The following is a 19,995-nucleotide window of genomic DNA, read 5'->3' on the forward strand; positions in this document are numbered from 1 at the left end:
GCTTTTTCTGCCTGACCTTTGCCTAAAAGTTATTGTTCTCATTAGGAGAGACTGTAGGTCAGAAGAGTGATAAAAGTAAGTTTGCATTTATAGCTACATTACTTGAATAGTGGATTGGTTTAGGCATTATTTTTTTAAATGGGGCATTATTTGCTTAATGATTGTTTTTCATTTGTTGTTGCCTTTTTTTTTAATCCAGCTATACTTGATACCAAAGGAGGTTTTCCCACATATGCAACTTCTGTATTTTGATCTGTTTTTATTTTTTATTTTATTATCCTTTTTTTTGTTTTTGTTTTTGTTTTTGTTTCATCTTCCGGAGTTTGAAGTTGCAACTATGGACAGCTATGATTAATCTTAGTCAATTGTCTTCTTTTAACATCTTGGTTAAATTTAGGGCACACGGATGTGTTATGTGAAGATGGATATTGAATGTCAGTTTTTCTGCCATTCTTTGTGTGTGTGTGTGTGTGTGTAAATTACATTAGCCTAAGTGCTAAAAATGCCAAGAATTTGGGTTTAGTATCCTTCTGGACAGTGCACTTTTCTTGTTTTCTTACTGTAGAGATACTCTATAGATTCACTCAACCAACCATCTTAAATACCCACATGGATAACAGGTCTATAGAGAAACTTTGAGTAATATCAGTGCATATGATAATAGGTATGGGGGATATTTATGGGGTGATGGAAATGTTCTGGGACATAACATGGTAAATAAACTAAAAAACACAGTAATGTACACTTTAAAATGCTGAGTTTTTATGTTATGTAAATTACATCTCCATATTTTAAGAAAGAGGTTTTAAATAATCAATGCATGTGAGTCCGTACTACTAAAGCACATGGGCCCTCGGGGTTTGGCAGCATCATTCAGTGTGGGAAAGCCTGCAGTTTATGGAAAGCTAGCCTTTTCCCAGCTAGCTCAATGGTTTAGTCCGTGTGTATCCATTTGAATGAAAGCACCCATGTTGTAAGTCTGAGGAGATGCTTTTGAAATTGAATACTCAGCAAGTTTGAGACTCCTGGTTGTTGGTAGTTGTACTTTAAATTGTCTGTGAGTTGACCGCCATTGTAAGGAACAAGCATATTTTCCCCAAAGCCTTTGTAAAATGAATTGTTTTTATTTCCTAATGTGCGTGGGAAGTAAAAGAGAAGGTTGCTCTTCTGCTAAAATGTAATAGATTCCATTCTTCAGGTATTATGATGATTGTTTTAATGTTCACATGGGCATTTAGGGACAGGCCATGTGTTTTAGGCATTTAAAATGATAGTGGCTGTAATATTTTAGTTCAGATAATCACAACAAATTTTTTATTATTTCTCTATAAAATCCCTCAACTTGCACCCCTTTTTTCTTTGCCAGTGTGTAGAATTTGACAGCAGTATCAAAAGCTGAGGAGGAGGAGATGGAAAGGAGTCTAGCAACTTAAGAAATCTCATAGTGGCCCTGGCCGGTTGGCTCAGTGGTAGAGCGTCGGCCTGGCATGCAGAAGTCCCGGGTTCGATTCCCGGCCAGGGCACACAGGAGAAGCGCCCATCTGCTTCTCCACCCCTCCCCATCTCCTTCCTCTCTGTCTCTCTCTTCCCCTCCCCCTCAGCAAGGCTCCATTGGAGCAAAGATGGCCCGGGCGCTGGGGATGGCTCCTTGGCCTCTGCCCAGGCGCTAGAGTGGCTCTGGTCGCGACAGAGCAATGCCCCGGAGGGGCAGAGCATCGCCCCCTGGTGGGCAGAGCATCGCCCCTGGTGGGCGTGCCAGGTGGATCCCGATCAGACGCATGCGGGAGTCTATCTGACTGTCTCTCCCCGTTTCCAGCTTAAGAAAAATACAAAAAAAAAGAAAAAAAAAAAAAAAAGAAATCTCATAGTGTTCTCTGTGAGGTGACCTTTTTCCTGTTGGTGGCTCAATTTATTTAGGAGATAAGATACTAAGGCCTGTGACAGTATCATCCTGTCATATCTGAGCTTATTGAAATGTTTTCTCCCTTTCCTTATCCTTTACATCACAATTTGCTTTTTGTATTCTTAAGTTGACTCATTTGTTTCCTATTAGTACTTGAAACACCATATGGCCACCATAAGTCCTAATAGAATGACTTATAATGAGGAGGGAAAGGCCCATGTTCCCACCCTCCTGTGAAATTTTGGCCCATTCACAAAACTAACTCCATTGCTTAGAAAAGAAGAGGTTGATAAAAACTTTTGGCGTTTTTTTTATTACTTAAAACTTTTAAATAGTATCTACGTTTTTATTAATTTTTTTAAAATGGTTTTATTTATTCATTTTAGAGAGGAGAGAAAGAGAAAGAGAGAAAGGGAGGGGGAGCAGGAAGCATCAACTCCCATATGTGCCTTGACCAGGCAAGTCCAGGGTTTTGAACCAGCAACCTCACCGTTCCAGGTTGATGCTTTATCCATTGCACCACCACAGGTCAGGCCAGTTTTTATTAATTTTGGTAAGAACATTACTTTAGCATTTTGATACCACTTTTACTGCTAAGAGGTGCCAGACATTTGTTAGCCTGCCACTTTAGAATTTGTGTAAATCACATCTATCCGAACATAAGAACATTAGATGAATTAGAAACCTGTACTTGTATTTTTTTTCTTTTTTTGACAGACAAAGAGTCAAAGAGAGGGATAGATAGGGACAGACAGACAGGAAGGGGGAGAGATGAGAAGCATCAATTTTTCGTTGTGGCACTTTAGTTGTTCATTGATTGTTTTCTGATATGTGCCTTGACCATGGGGCTACAGCAAACTGAGTGACCTCTTGCTCAAGCTGATGACCTCGGAGGTCTCGAACCTGGGTCCTCCGCATCACAGTCTAACACTCTATCTACTGTGCCACTGCCTAGTCAGGCTGTATTTTCTTTTCTTTTTTTTTTGTTTTTTTTTTACAGAGACAGAGAGAGGGATAGACAGGGACAGACAGACAGGAACAGAGAGATGAGAAGCATCAATCATCAGTTTTTTGTTGCGCATTGTGACACCCCAGTTGTTCATTGATTGGTTTCTCATATGTGCCTTGACCGCGGGCCCTCAGCAGACCGAGTAACCCCTTGCTTGAGCCAGCGACCCTGGGTCCAAGCTGGTGAGTCTTGGCTCAAACCAGATGAGCCCGCGCTCATGCTGGCGACCCCAGGGTCTCGATCCCGGGTCCTCGGCATCCCAGTCCGACGCTCTATCCACTGCACCACCACCCGGCCAGGCTGTATTTTCTTATTAAAAAAAAAACAATTTTGGCCCTGGCCAGTTGGCTCAGCGGTAGAGCGTCGGCCTGGCGTGCGGGGGACCCGGGTTCGATTCCCAGCCAGGGCACATAGGAGAAGCGCCCATTTGCTTCTCCACCCCCCCCCCTTCCTCTCTATCTCTCTCTTCCCCTCCCGCAGCCAAGGCTCCATTGGAGCAAAGATGGCCCAGGCACTGGGGATGGCTCCTTGGCCTCTGCACCAGGCGCTAGAGTGGCTCTGGTCGCGGCAGAGCGACGCCCCGGAGGGGCAGAGCATCGCCCCCTGGTGGGCAGAGCCTCGCCCCTGGTGGGCGTGCTGGGTGGATCCCGGTCGGGCGCATGCGACAGTCTGTCTGACTGTCTCTCTGACTGTCGCTTCAGAAAAATACAAAAAACAAAAACAAAAACAAAAAACCAATTTGTAGTTTGAGGCCTAACCTGTGGTGGCGCAGTGGATAAAGTGTCAACCTGGAACACTGAAGTCGCCGGTTCAAAACCCTGGGCTTGCCTGGTCAAGGCACATAATGGGAGTTGATGCTTCCTGCTCCTCCTCCCCACCTTCTCTCTCTCTCTCTCTCTCTCTCTCTCTTTCTCTCCTCTCTCTAAAATGAATAAATAAAATCTTTTTTAAAAAGTTAAAAAAAAAAACCTTAAATTTTCTATTGAACTGGGAGTCCTTTATAATCAGTATCTACTCATCTAAAATGAGTAGAGCATGTTAAAATGAACATTTCTGGGGTTTTTTGTTTTGTTTTGTTTTGGGTTTTTTTTGTATTTTTTTGAAGCTGGAAACAGGGAGGCAGTCAGACAGACTCCTGCATGCACCTGACCGGGATCCACCCGGCACGCCCACGAGGGGGCGATGTTCTGCCCATCTGGGGCGTTGCTCTGTTGCGACCAGAGCCATTCTAGCACCTGAGGCAGAGGCCATAGAGCCATCCCCAGTGCCCGGGCCAACTTTGCTCCAATGGAGCCTTGGCTGCGGGAGGGGAAGAGAGAGACAGAGAGGAAGGAGAGGGGGAGGGGTGGAGAAGCAGATGGGTGCTTCTCCTGTGTGCCCTGGCTGGGAATTGAACCCGGGACTCCTGCACGCCAGGCCGACGCTCTACCACTGAGCCATCCGGCCAGGGCCAACATTTCTGTTTTTAGTAACTTATGGTACTGTAATTATAATTATGCCCTGTCAAAAACTCGCTGACATATTTTGAACAGCTTTCCGGGTCATTTATGCTTATTTGCTGCTACTCTTGTTTTCCCTTTAGCTCAGTTAAGAGAAGCATAGTTAATAGTGTGATGTTTAAGAGTACTGACTCAGAGGCCAGACTGTCTGGGTTTAAAGACCAGCTCTTCTATTTACTAGCTAGGGGACCTTGGGCAAGTGACTTTCCTCAGTGTGTGTTAGTTTCTGGAGGATAGCAATAGTACCTGTCCCGTGAAGTCATTATGAGGAATAAGTGAGTAATATATGCAAAATGCTTAAAACCATGCCTGGAACTTAGCACAATATAAGTACTATTCTTACCAGTATCTGAAAAAGGCCCAAGTTTCAGTTGCATTGCTACTTCCTTCAGCAGCCCTAAACAGATAGATGCCTTCTTTGACACCACATGGGAGTAAACTCTTTAGTTCATAAGTCACATATGGGTTAGGGTTGTCCTCAGAGCACTCTCCTCTCTTTTGCATCCGTTTGAATTTTACTTCAGTCGTCATTTCTTGTATAGCCTCCACCAGACTACCTGTATCTTACACAATGGATTTGTACTGTAAATGAATCCACTTTCTTAGGACCAAAGAATTTGTTGTACAGAAAACTGTGCAAAATAACACATCGATTTAAATGTAATACTAAAATGTTCATCAAATTGGAAGTTTTTCACTCCATCTGTGTCCAAAAAAACTTTGAATTAAAGTCAAGATGTTATCTAATTTAGGGAATAATGAACCAGGGTTTACTCCTCAGATAGTCTCCAAAGTCAGTGGCAAGAGTGAGGCTTACATGAACTTTTCTCTCCTCAGTTTTACCAGTTCTGGGATCCTTAGGGCAAGGGAACAATTATAGAAAGAAGGAACTAGGGACAGACACATAGGACTTAGTTATACATCAACATTGTAGCATTCATGCCTGACCAGGCAGTGACACAGTGGATAGAACAACAGCCTAGGATGCAGAGGACCCAAGTTCAAAACCCCGAGATTGCCGACTTAAACATGGGCTCACCAGCTTGAGTGCGGGTCGTTAGCTTGAGCATAGGATCATAGACATGACCCCATAGTCGCTGGCTTGAGCCCCAAGGTTGCTGGCTTGAGCCCAAGGTTGCTGGCTTGAGCAAGAGATCATAGCCATGATCCCATGGTCACTGGCTTGAGCCAAAAGGTCTCTGGCTTGAAGCTCAGGGTCGCTGGCTTGAGCCCAAGGTTGCTGGTTTGAGCAGGGGTCACTGGCTCAGCTGGAGTCCCCCTGTCAAGGTACATATGGGAAAGTAATCAATGAACGACTAAGGTGCTACAGCTAAGATTTGATGCTTCTCATCTCTCTCCCTGTCTGTCCCTTTCTATCTCTATCTCTACAGCTAAAAAAAACATTGTAGCATTCATGATTCTCCTTAGTTCTTGGGGCGAAGATAGCTCTCAGTTGTCAGACCTCTCACAATGAAGAGTGGGTGAAATCATTTGCCAGTGGGTGGCTCCCCAATCCTAAAACATTTTCTTACCTAAGTGCCTATGGTACCTGTGTGAGATTCTGTATATGTATCTCTGTTTTAGGATAGTTTCAGTGTTCTTTAGGGGGTTCATTCTGGCCTTATCACAGCTGCTCTTTGGCTAAAAGCCAGTTTATAGGCTTAAAGCCTGTCTTTTTTTTTTTTTTAACTTATTTATTTATTTTTTACAGAGACACAGAGAGAGAGTCAGAGAGAGAGGGGGATAGATGGGGACAGACAGACAGGAATGGAGAGAGATGAGAAGCATCAATTATCAGTTTTTTGTTGCAAGACCTTAGTTGTTCATTGATTGCTTTCTCATATGTGCCTTGACCGTGGGCCTTCAGCAGACCGAGCAACCCCTTGCTCGAGCCAGCGACCTTGGGTCCAAGCTGGTGAGCTTTTACTCAAGCCAGATGAGCCTGCGCTCAAGCTGGCAACCCTGGGGTCTCGAACCCGGGTCTTCCGCATCCCAGTCCGACACTCTATGCACTGCGCCACCGCCTGGTCAGGCTTTTTTTTTTTTTTTTTACAGAGAAAGAGAGAGAGAGGGATAGACAAGGACAGACAGGAACGGAGAGATGAGAAGCATCAATCATTAGTTTTTTGTTGCGACACCTTAGTTGTTCATTGATTGCTTTCTCATAAATGCCTTGACTGCGGGCCTTCAGCAGACCAAGTAAACCCCTTACTCGAGGCAGCAACCTTGGGTCCAAGCTGGTGAGCTTTTTGCTCAAACCAGATGAGCAAGCTGGCGACCTCGGGGTCTCGAACCTGGGTCCTCGGCATCCCATTCCGATACTCTGTCTACTGCACCACCACCTGGTCAGGCCTGGCCTTGCCTTTTTTTGTGTGTGTGTGTGTATTTTTCTGAAGCTGGAAACAGGGAGAGACAGTCAGACAGACTCCCCGCATGCACCCGACCTGGATCCACCCGGCACGCCCACCAGGGGGCAACGCTCTGCCCTCCAGGGGGCGATGCTCTGCCCCTCCGGGGTGTCGCTCTGTTGCGACCAGAGCCACTCTAGCGCCTGGGGCAGAGGCCAAGGAGCCATCCCCAGCGCCTGGGCCATCTTTGCTCCAATGGAGCCTCAGCTGCAGGAGGGGAAGAGAGAGACAGAGAGGAAGGAGAGGGGGAGGGGTGGAGAAGCAGATGGGCGCTTCTCCTGTGTGCCCTGGCTGGGAATTGAACCGGGACTTCTGCACGCCAGGCCGACGCTCTACCAGTGAGCCAACCGGCCAGGGCCCTTTTTAAAGTTATTTTTTGGCAAGTTCCAGCGGTGTTATTTTTACAAAATTGTGTGGTTTCTGGGTTATGTTTGATGTCAAAACAGAATGTGTGTGTCTTAATTAAAGTCAAAAACTGAATTTAGAACTGTGATTAATTTACCTAAAGCTCGCCAAAAAAGAGAAAAAATTTTGCCTGCCCTGTGGTGGCGCAGTGGATAAAGTGTCGACCTGGAAATGTTGAAGTCGCCGGTTCAAAACCCTGGGCTTGCCTGGTCAAGGCACATATGGGAGTTGATGCTTCCAGCTCCTCCCCACCTTCTCTCTCTCTGTCTCTCCTCTCTCTCTCTGTCTCTCCTCTCTCTCTCTGTCTCTCCCTTTCCTCTCTAAAAAATGAATAAATAAAAAATAAAAAAAAATAGAAAACATTTTAAACAAATTTTAAAATATGTGCATATTATATATATAGTTATATATATTACACTCACTTGGATAAGTAATTTAGTATTTTTTGTTTTATTTATTCATTTTATTATTATTTTTATTATTATTATTTTTTTTTTGTATTTTTCTGAAGCTGGAAACGGGGAGAGACAGTCAGACAGACTCCCGCATGCGCCCGACCGGGATCCACCCGACACACCCACCAGGGGCTACGCTCTGCCCACCAGGGGGCGATGCTCTGCCCCTCTGGGGCGTTGCTCTGCCGCGACCAGAGCCGCTCCAGTGCCTGGGGCAGAGGCCAAGGAGCCATCCCCAGCGCATGGGCCATCTTTGCTCCAATGGAGCCTTGGCTGCGGGAGGGGAAGAGAGAGACAGAGAGGAAGGAGGGGGGGTGGAGAAGCAAATGGGCGCTTCTCCTATGTGCCCTGGCCGGGAATCAAACCCGGGTCCCCCGCACGCCAGGCCGACGCTCTACCGCTGAGCCAACCAGCCAGGGCCTCGTAATTTAGTATTTTAAAAAAATTTTTATTATTATTATTTTTTTAGTTTATTTCTAGAGAGCAGGAGAGAGAGACAGGAACATCTATCTCTTCCTGTATATGCCCTGACTGGAGATCAAACCAGTAACCTCTATGTTTTGGGACAAAGCTCTAACCAACCAAGCTATCCCGTGGTGAGAGAGAGACAGACATGAAGGAAGAGAGCTGAGAACCATCAGTTCTTCGTTGCGGCACCTTCGTTTTTTGTTTTTTTTGTTAGGGACAGAGTGAGAGTCAGAGAGGGATAGATAGGGACAAAACAGACAGGAACAGAGAGAGATGAGAAGCATCAATTATTAGTTTTTCGTTGGGACACCTTAGTTGTTCATTGATTGCTTTCTCATATGTGCCTTAACCATGGGGCTACAGCAGACTGAGTAATCCCTTGCTCAAGCCAGCGACCTTGGGTCCAAGCTGGTGAGCTTTGCTCAAACCAGATGAGCCCACGCTCAATCTGGCGACCTCGGGGTCTCGAACCTGGGTCCTTCGCATCCCAGTCCGACGCTCTATCCACTGCGCCACCACCTGGTCAGGCCCTTTGTTGTTAATTCATTATTTTCTCATATGTGCCTTGAAGAGGGGTGCTCCAGCTGAGGCAATGACCCCTTGCTCAAGCCAGCATCCATGGGCTCTAGCCAGCGACCATGAGGTCATGTCTATGATCCCATATTCAGGCCAGCGACACTTCACTCAAGCTGATGACATCGGGGTTTCGAACCTGGGTCCTCAGTGTCCCAGGCTAACACTTCATTGCACCACCACCTAGACAGGCTAATTTACTATTCTTAATCTTCTTAGTCTCCTTGAAGTTGAAAATAATTTATTCTCAGCCCTGGTCGGATAGCTCGGTTGGCTACAACATTGTCCCAACGCACAGAGGTTGCCCGTTCAATCCCCAGTAAGGGCACATATAGGAACAGATGTTCTTGTCTCTCTCCTGCTCTTTCCCTTTCTTTCTAAAATCACTAAAATAAATATTGAAAAATAAAAATGAGAATCTAGCCGGTTGGCTCAGCAGAACGTCAGCCCTGCATGTGGAGTCCCGAGTTTGATTCCCGGCCAGGGCACACAGGAGAAGTGCCCATCTGCTTCTCCACTCTTCCCCCTCTTTTTCCTCTCTATCTCTCTCTTCCCCTCCCACAGCCAAGGCTCTACTGGAGCAAAGTTGGCCCAGGCACTGAGGACTGACAGCTTGGTGGCCTCCGCCTCAAGCACTAGAATGGCTCTGGTTAGCAATGGCCCCAGGTGGGCAGAGCATTGCCCCCTAGTGGGCTTGCCAGGTGGATCCCAGTCGGGTGCATGTGAGAGTCTGTCTCTGCCTCCCTGCTTCTCACTTAAGAAAAATACAAAAATATAACAACACAAAAAATAGAATTTATTGTTAATCCTTTCTGTATCATCACTGTTGGTTTAGTGGGGCAGGCACTCCAATTCCAAGTAGCCTAATTTTTGCTGTTTAAAAAAAAAATTTTTTTTTAAATTATTTGTAGATTGATTTTTTTTTTTTTTTTTTTAGATTGATTTTAGAAAGAGAAAGAGCCTGACAAGGCATTGGCGCAGTGGATAGAGCATTAGACTGGGAGGCGGAGGATCCAGGTTCAAAACCCCGAGGTCACCGGCTTGAGCACGGGCTCATCTGGTTTGAGCAAAGCTCACCAGCTTTAGTCCAAGGTCATTGGCTTGAGTAAAGGGATATTTGGTCTGCTGTAGCCTCCTGGTCAAGGCACATATGAGAAAGCAATCAAATAGCAACTGAGGTGCCACAACAAAGAATTGATGCTTCTCATCTCTTTCCCTTCCTGTCTGTCCCTATCTGTCCCTGTCTTTGTCTCTCTCTGTCTTTGTCACCAAAAAAAAAAAAAGAGAGAGAGAGAAACATCAGTTTGCTATTCCACTTATTTATGTATTCATTGGTTGATTGTCATATGTGTCCTGACCAGGGATCAACCCCATAACCTTGGTATATTGGGATGAGGCTCCAACCAACTTAGTTACCTGGCCAGGGCCTTTGCTAGCTTTTTAGAATTTCATAAAATAAAGATAATTCAATAAATGTTGAAAGTATTGTTTTTATTTATTTTTTATTTTTTACAGAGACAGAGTCAGAGAGAGGGACAGGGACAGACAGACAGGAATGGAGAGAGATAAGAAGCATCAATCACCAGTTTTTCGCTGCTACACCTTAGTTGTTCACCGATTGCTTCCTCATATGTGCCCCGACCAGGGGGCTACAGCAGAGAGAGTAACTCCTTGCTCGAGCCAGTGACCCTGGGTCCAAGCTGGCGAGCTTTGCTCAAACCAGATGAGCCAGCACTCAAACTGGCAACCTCAGGGTCTTGAACCTGGGTCCTCCGCATCCCAGTCCGATGCTCTATCCACTGCGCCACTGCCCAGTTAGGCTGAAAGTATTATTTGATTTTTTTTTTTTTTTTTTTTTGTATTTTTCTGAAGCTGGAAACGGGGAGAGACAGTCAGACAGACTCCCACATGCGCCCAACTGAGATCCACCCGGCACGCCCACCAGGGGGCGACGCTCTGCCCCTTCGGGGCGTCGCTCTGTTGTGACCAGAGCCACTCCAGCGCCTGGGGCAGAGGCCAAGGAGCCATCCCCAGCGCCCGGGCCATCTTTGCTCCAATGGAGCCTCGCTGCAGGAGGGGAAGAGAGAGACAGAGAGGAAGGAGAGGGGGAGGGTTGGAGAAGCAGATGGGTGCTTCTCCTGTGTGCCCTGACCGGGAATCGAATTCGGGACTTCTGCATGCCAGGCTGACGCTCTACCACTGAGCCAACCGGCCAGGGCCTATTATTTGATTTTTTAAAAACTGAACGCCTGGCCTGACCAGGCAGTGACGCAGTGGATTGAGTGTCGGACTGGGATGCAGAAGGACCCAGGTTCGAGACCCCAAGATTGCCAGCTTGAGCGCGGGCTCATCTGGCTTGAACATGGGCTCACCAGCTTGGACTCAAGGTCGCTGGCTTGAGCAAGGGGTTACTCGGTCTGCTGAAGGCCCACGGTCATGGCACATATGAGAAAGCAATCAATGAACAACTAAGGTGTCGCAATGAAAAATTGATGCTTCTCATCTCTCTCCCTTCCTGTCTGTCTGTCCCTATCTATCCCTCTATCTGACTCTCTCTGTCCCTGTAAAAATAAATAAATCAATTAATTTTTTAAAAAAGGTTTAAAAATCTTAAAAAAAAAATCAGATACAAGCATCTAGTTTTTCTATTGTTGTTTTTTGTGAGACAGAGAGAGGGAGGGACAGACAGAAGGAGAGAGATGAGAAGCATCAATTCTTTGTTGTGGCACCTTAGTTGTTTGTTCTGGGAGGGGGAACTACAGCAAAGCAAGTGATCCCTTGCTCAAGCCAGCCACCTTAGGCTTTAAGCCAGTGACCTTTGGGCTCAAGCCAAGGACCATGGGATCATGTCTATGATTCCATGCTTTATTCAGTGACCCCACACTCAAGCTGGTGAACATGAGCTCAAGCTGGATGAACCTGTGCTCAAGCTGGCAACCTCAGGTTTCAAACCTGGTCAGATTTTATTGGCCCTGGCTGGTTTGCTTAGTGGTAGAGGGTCAGCCCGGCATGTGGATTTCCTGGGTTTGATTCCTGGTCAGGGCACACAGGAAAAGCACACATCTGCTTCTCCACCCCTTCCTGTTTCACTTTTCTCTTTCTCTCTCTCTCTACCCCTCCTACCCCCCCCCTTCCGAAGCAGTGGCTCGGTTGGAACAAGTTGGCCTTGGGCACTGAGGATGGCTCCATGGCCTTGCCTCAGGCACTAAAATAGCTCTGTTGCTGAGCAACAGAGCAACGCCCAGATGGGCAGAGCATAGCCTTCTAGTGGGCTTGCTGGGTGGTGGATCCCAGTTGGGGTGCGGGAGTCTATCTCTCTGCCTCCCCTCCTCTCACTGAAAACAAAAATTATTGATTTGAGAGAGAGAGAGAAAGGTGGTGGTGGGGAGCAGGAAGCATCAGCTTGTAGTTGCTTCTCATATGTGTTTTCACCAGGCAAGCCCAGGGTATCTAACCAGTGACCTTGCCTGTATTTGATTTTTAAAATTTTCAGAGGACAGCCTGACCTGTGGTGGCGCAGTGGATAAGGCGTCAACCTGGAAACACTGAGGTTGCGGGTTCAAAACCCTGGCTTGCCTGGTCAAGGCACATACGGGAGTTGATGCTTCCTGCTCCTCCCCCTTCTCTCTCTCTCTCTTTCTCTCTCTCTCCCCCCCTCTAAAATGAATAAATAAATAAATAAATAAAAAGAATTAAAAAAAATTTTTTTTTCAGAGGACAGTATTAATAGTTTTTGTAAAGCAGTTTAGCACTATGTATGGTACATTATGATCCTATCTGTGTAAAAATACTGGGAGACAATTTACCAAAAGGTTTATGTTTTTAATGATAGGATGCAAGGTGATTTTGTCCTTTAAATGGGCATGTAATTTTCATAATCTTTCACATTTATAAATAAACCATTAATAGGATAATGTGATGTTCTAGAAAAGAGTGAAAGATGGTTTTGATTTAAAGCCAGCACTTAGTGGGGCAAGCAGAAAGGCACTCACTGCTCCTCAGTCAAGGCAAGTTTCTGAACAGTCACAGTGTCCTCCCAGCTTTCTGGAGCCCTTATACTGGTCAGAGGTGTGGTTTTCTCTCACAGATCAGATACCTTATGTACTCAGGGCCTGAGTGGTTTCTTGACTCGTGGCCACAATAGGTCACTTGAGTCCTCTTGATTTGAGGTCATCTAGGTTCATTAGCTTTTATCCTTGGATGCGAGGGTGTATTCCTGGAAGGTAAGAGTGTGAAGAATTTAGTCCTATGGCCCTGAACCCTTTGCCCTCCTCAGGGAGGTGGTAGTTGGTGAGTCTTTCCTCCTTGATTAGACCTCAGGACATCATGGGTTTTCCTCAGAGCTGGTTGAACAGTCTATTTAGTTTCTTCAGTCTTGTGTTTTCAAACCTTTAAAATGAAAAGATGGATTAGAGTTTAATGGAGACAGTTGTGCATTTTTAGCGAAAATTTGTTTCATTTCAACCCATGAAAGTACAAAAGAGTGGTTTCTTTTTAAATTTTTTATTTTTAACTTTATTTAGTTTTTTGAGAGAGAGAGAGAGAGAGAGAGAGAGAGAGAGAGAAGGGGGAGGAGCAGAAAGCATCAACTTCCATATGTGCCTTGACCAGGCAAGCCCAGGGTTTTGAACCGGCGACCTCAGCATTCCCAGGTCGACACTCTATCCACTGCGCCACCACAGGTCAGGCTCTTTTTAAATTTTTTTAATTGGTTTTTGAGTAAAAGAGAAAACTGATTTATTGTTCCATTTATTCCTTTGTTGATTCTTGTATGTGCCTTGACTGAGGATTAAACCTGCAACCTTGGTGTATCAGGGTGATGCTCTAACCAACTGAGCTACCCAGCCAGTGTAAGAGTGATTTCTAAGTGGTATTCCCCTTGCCTTCTGGGCACTGCTTTGCCCATTAACACAAGGTTGGAGGGGGAGAGGGAGAATGGGAAATTCTGACCCAATATTTTGGTTCCTAGGTAGTGGATGTTAACTTCCATTAATAACTTTAAGCAAAAGGTTAAAAATTTCTTTTATCTCATTGTAATTGGTTGAAAGTGGGCTCTCTGCTTCCAAGATTCAAACATCAGCCCCTTTTTTCCTGAAGTGCTTTTCTGCAGGACAGTCTGCCCTACCTGCTGAGTTACAACTTCCCTGCACTGTAATGCTTTTCACAAGGGAATAGGATTAGGCTTTCAGCTGTCAATGCTCTGTCCTGCTGGTAGCATCATGAAACTATTGGTGTTGTTTTGTGGACTTTGCCCTTGCTGAGACATTTTTATTTCTCGTTATAGTCATTCAGCAAAGCTTGTCACTGTATTGAGTTCCTCCAAACTTGCTATCAAGGACTTTATAATCTAGTAGTAGAGAAAAATATACACATTATTAATATGCAATGCAGAATAAGGGGTATAAGAAATGTTGAAAGTGCTGCCTGACCGGGCAGTGGTGCAGTGGTGCAGTGGATAGAGTGTTGGATTGGGATGCGGAAGAGCCAGGTTCGAGACCCCGAGGTTGCCAGCTTGAGCGCGGGCTCATCTGGTTTGAGCAAAAGCTCACCAGCTTGAGCCCAAGGTCGCTGACTCGAGCAAGGGGTTACTCGATCTGCTGAAGGCCCGTGGTAAAAGCACATATGAGAAAGCAATCAATGAACAATTAAGGTGTTGCAATGCTCAACGAAAAACTAATGATTGATGCTTCTCATTTCTCATTGCTGTCTGTCTGTCCCTGTCTATCCCTCTCTCTAACTCTAAAAAAAAAAAGGTGCTGCAGAAACTTAGAGCTGGTGATAATGGCAGGAGGGGAAGGAACAGGTCAATTAAGAAAGGCTTCTGGGCCCTGGCTGATTGGCTCAGTGGTAGAGCGTCGGCCTGGCGTGCAGGAGTCCCGGGTTCGATTCCCGGCCAGGGCACACAGGAGAAGTGCCCATCTGCTTCTCCACCCCTTCCCCTCTCCTTCCTCTCTGTCTCTCTCTTCCCCTCCTGCAGCCAAGGCTCCATTGGAGCAAAAGTTGGCCCAGGCACTGAGGATGGCTCTGTGGCCTCTGCCTCAGGTGCTAGAATGGCTCTGGTTGCAACAGAGCATCGCCCCCCGGTGGGCATGCCGGGTGGATCTCGGTCGGGCGCATGCGGGAGTCCGTCTGACTGCCTCCCTGTTTCCAACTTCAGAAAAATACAGGCCCTGGCTGGTTGGCTCAGTGGTAGAGCGTCGGCCTGGCGTGCGGAAGTCTCGGGTTCGATTCCCGGCCAGGGCACACAGGAGAAGCACCCATCTGCTTCTCCACCCCTCCCCCTCTCCTTCCTCTCTGTCTCTCTCTTCCCCTCCTGCAGCTGAGGCTCCATTGGAGCAAAAGATGGCCCGGGCGCTGGGGATGGCTCCTTGGCCTCTGCCCCAGGCACTAGAGTGGCTCTGGTTGCGACAGAGCGACGCCCCTGGTGGGCGTGCCGGGTGGATCTCGGTCGGGCACATGCGGGAGTCTGACTGCCTCCCCATTTCCAGCTTCAGAAAAAAAAAACCAACAACAAAAAAGAAAAATACAAAAAAAAAAGAAAAAAAGGCTTCATAGAGGTGGCATCAGAAGATTCATTACCATTGACTTCGGCCTTGAAGATTTCTGCAAATAAGGAAGGGGACATGAGCAAAGGCAGGACGGAAGTCAAAGCTCTATTTGCAAGGACTCCACTTTTACCAGCCAGAATGGAGAGGAATTCAGTAAAATAAGGCGGAAAACACAACCCAGGCCAGTTGTGTTTAGGGCCTGGAATGTTAGCCGAATGGTGGTTATCAGTGGCTACTGGGGGAACCTGAAGGCTTTTAGTAAAGTGAGGATTAAATTTGGACTCTAGGGAAAAGAGCACTATGCAGGATGAACTAGACAGGAGAGGCCCAAAGTGAGACCAGTTTATTAAAAGGAACTTGACCACCTGACAAGGTGGTGGCGCAGTGGTTAGAGCGTTGGACTGGGATGCGGAGGACCCAGGTTCGAGACCCCGAGGTCACCAGCTTGAGTGCAGGCTCATCTGGTTTGAGCAAAAAATTCACCAGCTTGGACCCAAGGTCGCTGGCTCGAGCAAGGGGTTACTTGGTCTGCTGTAGCCCCACGGTCATATGAGAAAGCAATCAATGAACAACTAAGGTGTCACAACGAAAAACTGATGATTGATGCCTCTCGTCTCTCTCTGTTCCTGTCTGTCTGTCCCTGTCTATCCCTCTCTCTGACTCTCTCTCTGTCTCTGTAAAAAAAAAAAAAAAAAAAAAAAAAGGAACCTGACCTATCTCAGTGGGAGTAGAAATGTAGAGGCTTAAAATGACATAATATGTTGCCTCTGTATGCTCTGTGGCACCCTTGCTGGCTGGCCTTGTGGAGCCCTGGCATTATGGTACTATGGACATGGCTGCCCTAAAGAAGCAGGCTCACCAGGACCTCTCTTTCTCTGACAGGATAAAGTCAGAATGACCGCATCGTAAATTCTTTACCTGACTGCCTCCCTGGGTGTTCACTGAGGCACTGACACCAAGCAGACAGGCACCACTGTTAGGGTTGCCAGAAATACAGGATGCCAGTTAGATTGGAATTTTAGATAAACAAGGAATAATTTTTTGTTATGTCCCACAAAATCTTTGGTCTGCCTAAAATTCCAGTTTACCTGATGTTTGGTGTGTAATCTTATAATCCTTACCATTCTTCGTTCTCTGCTGTTGGTCCTGGGCTCAGCTTCCTCCTCTCTTATTTTCTACCTGTTTCCTCCTGAGTTAGTCTTTCAGTGGGTGCCAGAGTCAGGAAGAGTAAGTATGTCCTGCCCAGGAGGGGTCAGCGTGCTTTGGGGGATGGGTGTCCCGACTCAGTGCCAGGGTTTGGTACCTGTGTAGAGCATGAGTTGTAACTTTCCATCTAAGCAGACAGAGAAGGAGACGGGATGAAGGAAGGACCTTTTGTCCTAGTGCCAAAGGGGACAGGAGAGCATCAGGCCCTCGGGAATTTTCCAGGTTTCTGCCAGTGTCTCAGAATGTACCTGGGACCTGGCGATGATGTCCCTGAAATTTGGATCCTCTTGCATCTCATTGCCCCTTTCTGGTTTCTCTCCTACCCCACTGCCATCCTGCAGGGGTACTTGGAGCTCATAGACCCAGATGTACTCCATTTTTTTCACATTCTTCACCCACTAACTAGCACCTCCCCTTCCCTTTCCCATACCTCTGTCTCAAGGATCCTGCTCTGGCTTTCCAAAGAGCCCTGAGCAAGCCTCCTTCATAACTTTTCCCACACTTGATTGATTCCATCTGTTACTGGTGTCTCTCCCATGGAAATGGGCTTTCTAAGGACAAGGACCTGCTTTGTCAGTGTCCTCATTCCCCACTACCATGCCTGTACCTAGTAGGTGCTCAGTAAATATGACCTGATGAACAGCAGGACTCTGAAAACTTAACTAGTAAGTGAAGACTAGTAAGGCTTCAAGTATCCTGGCACGAGCCAGACATGAGCTAGATTCTCTGGCCTTTGTCCCATGTCCTCCAGCTCTAGGCGCTGCTCTAAGCCTGGACCGTTGCTTCAGGTCAGGTTGTTTGTCCTTCTATACTTCCTTTTGCACACAGCTTTATGCAACTTCTAGAAGCATCCTCCTCCTTGTTGGCATCAGATGCTATCAAACTGTTTGTTGCCTGTGTAGGGTTTGAGGGAATGGGCAGGGAACTGCATTGCTGCCTGTTCCCTTTGGGGTGAGGGTGGGGGGCAAATCTAAGAAACCCCTCTACCTGACAACATAGAGTAAACAAGGACAGAGTGTTTTTGTAAGGGGGTAAGTGAATCTGAGGCCCTCCACTGGATGATGTATGGGAGAGGAGCTTTGGGGATGTCTTGGCTATTACATGCAGAACAATGAAGACAGAGAAAGTTTGGGAGGAGGCCAAAAGGACAGACAGAGCCCCCAGTCCCCAAGTTAGTCATTTGTGACATGACTATGGACAGGCAGGGCTGAGAGATTTTCTTAACCTGGGTAGTGCTAGGAAATGCCTCTGGGAGGAGGTAGGTAGACAGGACAGTAATTTGAGTCAGTAGTCAAAAGGGATGCTTTGTACCTGGGCTTTCAGTTCCAAGCAGCAGCAGCCTCCCTGGCTGTCAGCCTGGAGCCCAGCACAGCTCGTGGGACAGGTGAGGCCTCCAGGAATTGGCAGGCAGATCTGGGCAGCAGAGAACCCCCGGGAAGTTTGAGGAAGATTCCTTATGCTCTTGTTTGCAGCCCTCTGCTGGGAAACCTCAGGGAGGGCTCAGAGAACCAGCCACTGATGAAACTCTCCACTGGTTACCATGGCAGACAGCTGACAGCTGAGGCCCTTGGGGGTTTATGGTTTCTTTCCTTCAGGCTGGCTTAGTACCTGGGCATTGGGAGAGATCCACATGCTGAGGTCCAGCCTTTTCTCTGGACCTCTTCTGGTGGCCCCATGAAGCTAGCACCCTCAGGGGACTTGATGGCCAACTTCTTGCTGGAAAACAGGGGCTTCACTCTTTGCTCCTGGCCCACCTTATGTGGGGGCTGTCCCTGCAGGTACCTGAAGGAATTCCGCACAGAGCAGTGCCCGCTCTTTGTGCAACACAAATGCACTCAGCATCGGCCCTACACCTGCTTCCACTGGCACTTTGTGAACCAGCGACGACGCCGGTCTGTCCGCCGTCGGGACGGCACGTTCAACTACAGCCCTGACGTCTACTGCACCAAGTACGACGAGGCCACAGGCCTCTGCCCAGAGGGCGACGAGTGAGTGCCCCCCAGCCTGCCCTCAGAGGAGCCCACGTCTTCTGGGTCAGATGCCTCAGAATAGGCCAGGCAGAGTCTGAGAAACCAGCCCAAGGCTGCTTTTGGGGGCATGCTGCAGCTTGGCCCTCCTTCCTGTGGTCTGGACCTGAGCTCAGATCCTGCCAGCCTCGGGAAGTGGGGGGCTTCTCCTTTCCACTTGTGGGAAACCATGCACAGGACTTTCTTCTGCTAAGCATAAGGGTCATATCTGAACCAAAGTGGCTCCCTGGGCCTCTGTCATGGTCCCCTGCAGGTACCTAGGATCCTCTGCAGCCTGCCATCACCTATCTTATCTCATACAGTTCCTTCCAGAGAAGGAGCCTCTCCAGTTTTCCACTGTGCTGACCCTAGAAATTTTACCACAATGCTCTCTAAAGAAGCAACACAAATGACAAGGAGGTGGCAAACCAGGGAACATCACTGAAAAGGAACATTTATTTACCCTGTTTGTCATTTGTTTCAACCTTGTAGAGGTAGCTTCTGCAGCTGCTCTCTCTCGCAAAGGTCAAGGCTTGCTGACCTTTTTCCCAGCCTAATGATGCATTTAGGGCACAAGACCTTTTACTCCTCTGAGAACCCCTGAGCTAGGCAGCATTTCTTCTCCCAGGAACACTGCCCCTACACGCCCCACCCCCCAGAGCTTTTCTTCTGGGCAGCCTTCAAGAGGACTTGCTGAGCAGGCTAGAGGGGGGATACCAGGCCCTCTCGGGTCTCCTTCAGGCTACAGCACCAGACTGGCAATGGGGGGTGGTTCTGTTACTGCAGCAGGGTTTATCACTGCTGGCCTCCCTGACCTACCACTAATGCACTGTCCAGTCGTAAGGAAAGGGTGGGGACTGGTAGCCCAGGCTGCCGGGGGCACAGATTAGTGACCCCCCCCTGCCCCGTTTCAGGTGCCCATTCCTGCACAGGACCACAGGGGACACTGAACGCAGGTACCACCTGCGCTACTACAAAACTGGCATCTGCATCCACGAGACAGACTCAAAAGGCAACTGCACCAAAAACGGCCTGCACTGCGCTTTTGCCCATGGGCCTCATGACCTCCGCTCCCCTGTCTATGACATCAGGTGGGCTGGATACCACTCTGGACTGAAGGCTTGGGCTGGGGTGGTGGCCTGGCTTCTGACACGAGTACCACAGCTAAGAGTGCAGGGCTGGCACTCTGGTTCCTTCCCCCTCATGCCCCTTCCCCGCTCTCTCTGTCTTGTTCTCTCCTCCCAGGGAGCTCCAGGCCATGGAAGCCTTGCAGAATGGCCAGACCACAGTGGAAGGAAGCATAGAGGGTCAATCCACGGGGGCCGTAAGCCATGCCATGATAGAAAAAATCCTCAGTGAAGAGCCACGGTGGCAAGGTAACGGTGGCCACACAAATGGCCAGGCCCCTCCCACCAGACATTTGTCCTCACTCTTCTGCCCATAGGTGTCCTAAGGACTTGGCTCAACACCACTTCTGGGAGGTGCTCGGCCCTCATCCCACCTTACATCCAGCCA

The 19,995-nt window shown here is 47.7% G+C and overlaps 1 protein-coding gene across 2 annotated transcripts in view; it reads left to right on the plus strand.

The window, feature by feature from the left end:
* The window catches only part of UNK (unk zinc finger), a 37,839-nt gene that overhangs the window by 4,220 nt on the left and 13,624 nt on the right, over nucleotides 1-19,995 (plus strand). Inside the window, exons 2-4 of one of the 2 annotated variants that reach the window (XM_066381236.1) lie at nucleotides 18,253-18,462; nucleotides 19,395-19,571; nucleotides 19,726-19,856. In XM_066381236.1, coding sequence (XP_066237333.1) covers nucleotides 18,253-18,462; nucleotides 19,395-19,571; nucleotides 19,726-19,856 — 518 coding nt within the window. The remainder of the gene's footprint in view (nucleotides 1-18,252; nucleotides 18,463-19,394; nucleotides 19,572-19,725; nucleotides 19,857-19,995) is intronic. The other variant, XM_066381237.1, reaches the window with a different exon arrangement.

Source organism: Saccopteryx leptura, chromosome 4 (assembly GCF_036850995.1).
Source record: "Saccopteryx leptura isolate mSacLep1 chromosome 4, mSacLep1_pri_phased_curated, whole genome shotgun sequence".
In the NCBI taxonomy this organism is placed as follows: Eukaryota; Metazoa; Chordata; class Mammalia; order Chiroptera; family Emballonuridae; genus Saccopteryx; species Saccopteryx leptura.